Source organism: Carlito syrichta, unplaced genomic scaffold (genome assembly GCF_000164805.1).
Source record: "Carlito syrichta isolate Samal-C Ts95f unplaced genomic scaffold, Tarsius_syrichta-2.0.1 Scaffold301884, whole genome shotgun sequence".
NCBI classification, from domain to species: Eukaryota; Metazoa; Chordata; class Mammalia; order Primates; family Tarsiidae; genus Carlito; species Carlito syrichta.
In genome coordinates, this window is record NW_007245980.1 from 58,885 (window position 1) to 68,090 (window position 9,206).

Here is a 9,206-nt window from a genome sequence, read left to right on the forward strand (position 1 = left end):
CAAAATAACAGCTGCTGGAGAGGGTGTGGCAAAAAGGGAACACTTCTACACTGTTGGTGGGAGTGTAAACTAGTGCAACCCCTGTGGAAAGCAGTGTGGTAATTTATAAAAGCTCTAAATATCAACCTCCCATGTGACCCCACAATCCCCCTACTGGGATTATATCCTGAAGAATTGAAATCACTCTATAAAAAAGATACCTGCACACGTATGTTTATCGCAGCATTGTTCACAATAGCAAGAACCTGGAAGCAACCATGCTGCCCATCAAAAGAGGACTGGATTTAAAAAACGTGGTACATATACACGATGGAATACTATGCAGCCATAAAAAAGAACAAAATCATGAATTTCGCAGCAACCTGGATGGAACTAGAGTCTATAATACTGAGTGACCTCTCACAGAAACAAAGATCCAAGTATCACATGTTCTCACTCATATAATGGACCTTGAACATCCAATATAATACTATAAGAAAATGACTGACAATAGTGGGAAACTATGGGGGGGAGGGAGATGGGATTAACGGTAGCAAACATCTGTCTGGGGATGGGGAAACCCCTCTTATCAACAGGGTGCCTGAACAAAACATATTTGTATACCTAACCCTTAACTGTACCCCACAATATCATAATAAAAAATATTGATTAAAAAAATAAAAAATAAATAAAAAATAAAAAAATAATGCTAAGTCCAAAAAAATAAAAGGACAGAGATGTGGCCATTTCAAAACTGGGGGGAAAAGATTCATAAACATTTGAGGAATTGCTAACTTCACAAATAATCAGAAGCAAAGACTTTTTACTTGTCAAACTTACCGGCTTAAAAAACAGTTAGACATCCATATTGCTAGCTGGGAATAAAACCTTCTGGATAACAATTTGGCAATTATAGCAAAAGCTCTGAGAAGTGATCATAATGATTCAACTTCTGGGACTCTATCCCAACTAACAATTGAAAATACAGAGAAAAACATGCACGAAGGTGTTCCTCCCAGCTCTAAAACTGGAAAAACTGGGAACAAATTAAAATTACATGGTAAAAAAAAAAAAAAAAAAAAAAAGATTTAAACAATTTATGACACATTCATGCAAGAGAATGTTATGTGGTTAATTTTTTTTTAACTAAGAATTTTGGAAAAGAACAAAAGTAGAAAAAATGTTTAATAATATGAAATTCTTTTTTGAAGGTCAAAACGGTTCATTATAATAATGGACGCAATTTTGTCACTTAGAATGAACTGTTAACATTCGATAAAATAAAAATGCTCATGTTGGAGCACTAAGTTAAAAAGGCAAGAATAAATTACATGCATAAATAAAATGTGTATATTTCGATGCACAGAGAAAAGGCTAGAGGGAACAAAACCAAAATGTTATTAACAGTTGACTGAGTGGGGAGTGTATATGGGATAGCTTTTCTTCTTTATATGCTAGTGAACTTTCCATATGTTCTACGAGGAGTATGTGGCAGGGTTAAAAAAGCAAAACCCAGAGCCATCCCTAAGGCAAAATGAAAGAAAGACCAACATGGAGATTTCTTTATATTGATCAAAAGCCAATCTTGACACAACATGATTGTTGTTTTTTCTAGGAAGTCAAAGCAATCATGAACCTATCTAAAACTTAGAAATCAAGGACAAATTCACAAGTCCACAATTATTGCAAGAGATTTCAAGGTTTATCTCAGTAGCCAACACATCAAGGATACAAAGGAGCCAAACAATCAGTAAAATTTATCTAAGAAATACATGTTGAATTTTGTATCCAACAAACACTGTTTTCAAAACGTGGAGCATTACAAAAAAGCAACCATATCACACAGAAAACCTAAATGCATGACAACAACAGAAGTCGTCTAAGTCACCATGCACTGTGGCCAGAGACCAGGAGTAAAAAGATAACAAAACAAGACTGCAAAGTGGAAATCACTGGATTAAAAGGAGTGGCAAAGCGCCGGGCTTGGTGGCTCAGCCTGTAATCCCGTGCCTTTGGGAGGCTGAGGTGAGTGGATTGCCTGAGCCCGCGGGTTCGAGACCCGCCTGGGCAGCTTGGCGAGACCTCATCTCTAGAATAAATAAAAAAAAAAAAAAAAAAAAAAAATGAGCGGCAATGAGAATACCAGGTGTCAAAATCTGCAATCTTAACCCAGAGCGTGGGGTCTCAAACACAAAGATTAAAAAATGAGCCCCCACAAAGGGTGCTAACACCAGCAGTGCTAGGGGTTGAACTGTGTCACCCCAAAACATATATGTTGAAGCCCCAACACACAGAACAGCACCTCAGAGTAGAAACGTATTTGGACATAGGGACTTTAAAGGAGTTAATGGTCAGGCATGGTGGCTCATGCCTGTAATCCCAGTCCTTTGGGAGGCCGAGACAGGAAGATCGCTTGAGGTCAGGATTTTGAGACCAGCCTGGGCAACATTGTGAGACCCCCATCTCTACAAACAACAAACAAAATTTTAAAAATTAGCTAAACACAGTGGCTTGTGCCTGTAGTCCCAGCTACTTGGGAGGTTGAGGCTGCAGTGAGCTACGATTATGCCACAGCACTCCAGTCTGGCAACAGAGCGAGACCCTGTCTCAAAAATAAGCAAACTAATTAATTAAACAAAAATAAAAGGGTTAATAAGTTAAGTGAGGTCACAGGGTAGGCCCTGCTTCCGTGTGACTGGCATCCTTATAAGAGAGAGACCACCAGGCATTTGGACGCTGCAGGAAAGGCCATGTGAGCACAGAGAGAAGGCGGCCACCTGCAGGCCAAGGAGAGAGGCCTCTGAAAAAACCAACCTTACCAGCATCCTCATTTTGGACTCTTAGCCGCCAGGACTGTGGAAAAATACATTTCTATCATTTAAGCCGCCCAGTTCTTTGTCATGGCAGGCCTAGCCAATGAATGCCCTGGGAGCCACCACAGGAAAGGCTATCGCCTAACGCCATACAATTCAAGAAGGGGAGGCCAAGGAGAAAAGCAGGAATTGCTCAGGCAGCTGTCCTATCATCCCCCTCTTCCCATGACCCACCCCAGAGACCGCCCTGGTGACACCAGATCTCCAAATGCTGCAAATCTGTAGAGAAGTGAACTGAGCACACTGCCTCATCTCTTCCTTTCTAAAACTGGGTCGGGGAAGAGAGCACAGAAATGGCTGCTGGGAGAGAAGAGTCTGAATGGGAGAGATGGAAACACCCAGGGCTGACTCTTTGACAGAGCGTGGGCTTTAGGCATACGAACGAGGTGACAAAAACTTGTGGGTGAAGAGTCCACAAAATCTCAGAGGACAGAGCGGTACAACCAGGGGCTGGTAACAACCAGACACGGCGTTTCCAGAAGCTGCCCGGGCAATATCCCTCCCTGCACTCAAATTATCAAGCCGCACAGAGAGTGCTGTGAGGATTAGGCTGCTTGCCGAACTGTCATCTTCCTGCAAGCAGGGGCTGGCACAGCTGCCTGTCACCGCCAGAGCCAGCACAGTCCGATGGGAACATGCTCTCTGAAGTCAGATGGTCTGGGTCTGAATCCAAGTCGCACTACTTACTGGCTATGTGACCCTGTGTCAGTTACTTATCCTCCATGGGTCTCAGTTTCCCCATCTGTAAAATGTTGTTATAAGGAATAAAAGGGTTAGCATAAGAGGCTTAGAATAGCCTAGTGCATAACAGGCATCATTAAGAGCTAGCTTTTGTTAATATCACCAGTGACCTTTACCCAAGGAGCAGCCTCATGAGGTGGCCATTGTGGGAAGGAGCATGGGGGGGTGCCCTACAAAGCTTTCACCACCTGTAGAGCCACGGCCACCATAAGCTAGACCACATGTGCTATTCCAAAGAAACTTTCCAATGCCAGTATCTCCTTCTAGGGACGAGGATGTGTCTGCTTACTCAGGGCACTGTAGTCAGTCATGCTGAAGTTCCATGTCTTGGTGTGAGAATCTGAAATAAAACAAAGGGGTGATGATTGTTGTTATAATTTGCACTTAGCACTCAATAAAAGCTTGTCTTCTGAATGAATGAATGGATGCCAAGTTCAAAACAGGTGAACGGCAGGCCCCCACTGATTTATGGACTCTCTGTAGAGGACTAATAGTCAATGTAGATCAGTCTTTTATCTCAGGTAGTAGAATTCAGCTCAGACCCTGGGAAGTTATAGACTTCACCTAAGAGGGCTGAGGGCAGAGTGAGGACTAGACGCCAAGTCCTGCGAATCACAGTAGAGTCCGCCAAGGTGGTACGAGGTGCTGGGTACATCGTACATCCTGATCCTGCCTTTCCAGACTCACCTTGCTGGGCCAGTTCCACCACCTTAAAAAGTGAAATAACATCTACGCATTTCAAAAAATGGTTGTTAGGCTTAAGCATTACGATGCATACAAAGCACCTCGCAGAGTAACTAGCTTCTTGGTAAATACTCAGCCGGTCTCCATATGGCCATGTGGCAACTCTCAAGTTTGGCAGCTGTTTGAGGGAATGACTATTATAAAGAGAAACACAAGCTAAAACAGAAAATTGTTAAACAACTGGATGGACAGAATGTGCCAATGCACACTCTTAATATTTATGAGAAACTGTTAGATTAAAAGAGACTCTAAAAATAGAAGGAAAAAAAACCCCTGAAGAACAAAAGACTCATTACCATAACTTCTGCTGGGCAGACTCTTAAACACTGCGAGGAGTTCCGCGTTGTATCCAATGTTCACCTGGAAACGATCTCCATTCCTTTCACATGTTCCCTTCTGGGAGGTTACTGCTTTTTGGAGGGAGGATCCCAATTTCTGTTGTTTTTCTCCTGTCTTGGGCATTACACCACCTGAACCACAGTGGATACCAGAAATGTTCTGCCCCGAGGTGGAAGCTTTTACTGTCTTGACCTCTAGTTTAGCATCCATGGGAGGCTGTCCAGAGGAAGAAGCTGGTATCTCTTGGGAACACTTGGCTTTGGCCAATGGCTTATGAGTAGTGTTAGCAAAGGATGTCAAGTTGATCTCATGTGAAGCCTGAGGATGACCTTGACCTAATTCAAAACCCAAGAGCTGTTGATTAGGGACACTTGGAGGATTTTGTGCCAAAGGAAGGGAGAGCTCAGTGTGAGTCATTTGACTTGGTGGGCTGTGGCCTGGGCAGGCGGTGGACATTTCTTCTTGCCTCTTCCATATCCTCTTTGCCTGGTCTGGTGTGCTGATATGAAAACTGTCGGAATTATGAGGTCTTTGGTCACCAGTAGGTGAACTACTGCTAATCTGTTGCTTGAAAATGATACCATGGCTCGCTGGCTTAGAAGGCCCCTTTGGGAGACTGTGGGAAGGGCCTGGCTTGGCCTGAGGAGAGCTGGCAGCAATGGAAGAGACCGAGCCCGTGCTCTGATGCTGCTCTGCTAGCAACTTCTCAGCTCTTCGGGCCAGAGCCTTTTGTCGGTTCTCTTCAATCTTTTTCCTCTGCTCCTCTGTAAGGGGCAAGGACATTTTAACAGGGAAATGCTTATGCAGGAATGTCACCTTTTAATCGGAAAGTTGGCAAAAGCTGTGGAAGAAAAAAAGAAGACTGAAATCAACACGAAATGTATTTATTTGTCACGCACCTGTGATGATTTTAACTCACTTTTGTCCCAGGAAATGCATAAGGAGCACACCCAAAGGATACATTAAAGTTTTTCTGGTAGTTAGAAAAGGCGGGCATGCACTGAGATAGCAGGTAGCATATGCCAACATAACAATCCTGATGAAAAACCAAAAATTAAATCCAAAGCTAAAAAGTGGCAACATTTTTCCCCTCCCCATCCCCCAGCCGAGGTGAGGTATCAGCTCCCAAGAAAGGTATGTAGTACAACTGAAATAACGAGAAAGGTGATATTTTAAATTTGGAAGGATAATGGATGAGACTAAAGTAGACCAACTAACACATACCATGACGTGACACTTGCTGAAATTGTCTCTGCCCACCTGGAAGAAGGAAAAAAGCATTAGCTTCACAGGGGCTACACACCAAATGCCCCACTAGCAGTCACTCTTTTACTATTCCTGGCAAACCAACCTGTATGTGGCCCAGTGCAAGTCTGAGCAGCTGGCTTTCAGTATCTGACTCCCAAAATATAACACCACAGAACTTTTGAAAAAATAAGGGGGGAAAAAAGCACTGTACAAATTCAGAGGCTACATAAAGATGCTTAAAAAAAGGAATAAAATTCACCTGCAATCTCACCAGTCATCAATAACCACTGTTAATAATTTATTGTATTGTAATTTTTTTGAGTAGCAGTCTCAGCCTGCTGGGCTCAGGTGATCCTTCCACCTCAGCCTTCCAAGTAGCTGGAACCACAGGTGTGCACCACCACATCCAGCTAATTTTTTGATTTACTGTAGAGAAAAGGTCTTGCCAAGTTGCCCAGGCTGTTCTCAAACCCCTGGACTGAGGCAATCCTCTCGCCTCCGCCTCTCAAAGTACTGGGATTTCAGGCGTGAGACACCACACTCGACTACTGTTACTAATTTAGAGTTCAATATTCTGATTTTTTTCTATCCATAACCACATAATATATGCCACATATTTAGGAGACGTTAAATATTATAAAATAGGGTCATTGTATACATGGTTTTGTACTTTTTTTTTTTTTTTAGTTGGGGTCTCACTCTTCTGTCCAGGCTGGGGTGCGATCATGGCTCACCGCAGCCTCAACCTCCTGGGTTCAAGTGATCCTCTCACTTTAGCTCCCGAACAGCTGGGTCTACAGGAGTGTGCCACCACACCCGGCTAATTTCTAAATTTTGGTGGGGGGGGGTCTCACTATGTTGCCCAGGCTGGTCTTGAACTCCTCCAGCGCTGGCTCCCCAAGTGCCAGGATTACAGGCATAAGCCACCGTGCCTGGCCTCCTTAACTATTTTTTCCAATGAATTTACCCTGAACTCTTTTCCTGTGAGCAGAGCCACTTTTACAATATTCTGGGAGCAGGGGGGGGACACCAACTTCTCTGGCTTGACTCAGACGAAATGGCCTTCACCTAATGCAATGCTGGGTATTGCTCATCATGGTGTGCAGGGGGTACTCCAGGAGCACGGTGTGCAGGGGGTACTCCAGGAGCACTGTTCAGGCCTCAGAGACCAGCCACAGGGTTCAAAGGTCTCCTCCTCAGCTAAGGCTCCTTTCCCCTCCACTAGCTCTCTTCAGAGACCTCCCGGCTCCTCCGGCAGTTAGCAAGGGGCTAGGGAAAGGTCTTGGAGGTGCACAGCACAAGCCCTCGCTCTCCCTGGGTAGCTCGCTCCTGCTCACGCCTCCAACCAGGGCTCTCCCCGGGCCCCCAGACGGCCAGGCCCAAGGCCGGCTGAGCGGTCTCCACCCGCCCGGCAAGATGAGGCTAGCGAGGGGGAAGACCCATTGGCCAGCCTCAAGTCAAAGCCACGGCGGCAGACGAACGCTCCCCTTCTTTTTTTTTTTTTTTTTCGCCCGGTCCTCTGCCCCACCTCATTTCGGGGAGCGCCTCATCCCCGGCCCGGAGAGAAGGGGGTGCCACGCCCCTCTCCCACGCCTCTGGTCTCCACTTGGATTCGCCCGTCCCCTGGGCCCGCTCCCTCCTCCAGGCTGGCGCTTGGTCTCGTCCCAGGGTAGCCTTCTCACCCGCCGAGGCCTTGAGCGCGAGCCGCCTTCGCAGCCGATCCCGAGCCCACGCGCTGCCCCGAGCCCTCCCGAGCCGGATGACTCTTGCGGGGTGGACGGTTGGGGCGCAGAGACCCACGCGCCGCGAGTCCTCCCGCCGTGTTGCAGCGCCGGGGCTCGGCGGGCTCGGTCCCCGCCGAACTACACTTCCCAGCGGGCAACGCGGCCCCAGTGGCTCCGGCTTGAAACAGTGGGAGTCACGGGACGAGGCCCGGAGAGGCGCTGCGAGGCCTTCTGGGATTTGTAGTTTGGGCCAGGGCCCTGGCCGGAAAGAAGGGACGCGGCGTCGTGGGCGGGGCGGGAGTCGTGCACCCGGGGTGTTGTCGTTCTCTGCTTCCCCGGGGATTTAGCCGGACGATGGATCCCGAAAACCGATGGTAAGGTTTGCAAAACCGGAATCTCCTTGTCAGAACTGTCTCCAGAGGGCAACCCAGGCAGCCAGACTGACTCGGCAGCTCTTAATAAAAAGCGTCCCCAGGGCCATCCCTTCCAAGCATGTCCACTGATAGCCTTGCAATGTAAGTCCCACCTGTTGCCCACCCCACTCCCTCGTCTTCATTGTCGTCATCAGTCATTGGGCCGAGCGTTCTTATGAATTATCTCATTTAATCCTCACTACAACCTATGGAACACATATTATTATTATTTAACTATATATTGATTTATTTGAGGAGGAGTGTCACGCTGTTGCCCAGGCTGGAGTGCAGTGGCATGCTCACGGCCGCCACAGCTTCGACCTGCTGGGCTCAGGTGATCCTCAGTCTTCCAAGTAGCTGGAATCACAGGTATGTGCCACCATACCCGGCTTATTTTTTGATTTGTTGCGGAACGAGGTCTCGCCAAGTTGCCCACGATGGTCTCGAACCCCTGGACTCAGGCAATCTTCTTGCCTCTGCCTCCCAAAGTGCTGGGATTTACAGGCGTGAGCCACTGTGCCCGGCAGATCACATATTATTTTCATTCCCATTTTACAGGTGGGAGAGCTGAAGCACAGCTATTCGATAATAACTATATCAAGGCTTTATTGGGATAATTTGTGATTCTGATTTCAGAGAGAAAATTCGTAATCTAACACTTTCAGAGTCTGTTTACCCCCTTTCCAAAAACCAACACCCTTCCCCCTCCACAGTGAACTCCACTATTATATGTTGTTAGTAAATATAACATTCCTGTCATAAGTGTACACATGAATGCTGCTATTATTCTATTTTTAAGCATGGCTCATTTAAATGTCCACTGAAGGATTTGGGGAAGTGGCCAAGGCATATTTAGAAAAAGCACAGCAATATGTATAGTTTTATTCATTTTTATAAAAGAAATCCTTAACTATAAGTGCATATAAACGCAAAGAAAAAGAGTTTCTTTTTCTGATAAGGAAACTTGAAAATTCATCAAAGCATTCAGGAGCAGGGTAGGGTGAAAAATTTTTCAACTTTTTAATGTGTTTTTCTGAATTATTTGAATTTTATTATAATAATCATATAGAACTTGAGTGACTTTTCAAATAAATCATTTTTTTTAAATGGCAAAGTCATTGGCCTGTCTTATAAGACTTGAGTGA

The 9,206-nt window shown here is 45.7% G+C and overlaps 1 protein-coding gene across 1 annotated transcript in view; it reads right to left on the reverse strand.

The window, feature by feature from the left end:
• SMARCAL1 (SWI/SNF related, matrix associated, actin dependent regulator of chromatin, subfamily a like 1) overlaps positions 1–5,935 on the reverse strand; it is a gene marked incomplete at its 3' end in the record, with an annotated part of 64,417 nt that extends 58,482 nt beyond the window's left edge. The window contains exons 1-3 of the mRNA XM_008055558.2: positions 5,901–5,935; positions 4,634–5,517; positions 3,883–3,933 (exon numbers count right to left, since the gene is read on the reverse strand). Coding sequence (XP_008053749.1) covers positions 3,883–3,933; positions 4,634–5,459 — 877 coding nt within the window. The remainder of the gene's footprint in view (positions 1–3,882; positions 3,934–4,633; positions 5,518–5,900) is intronic.
• Positions 5,936–9,206: the final 3,271 nt, after the last annotated feature.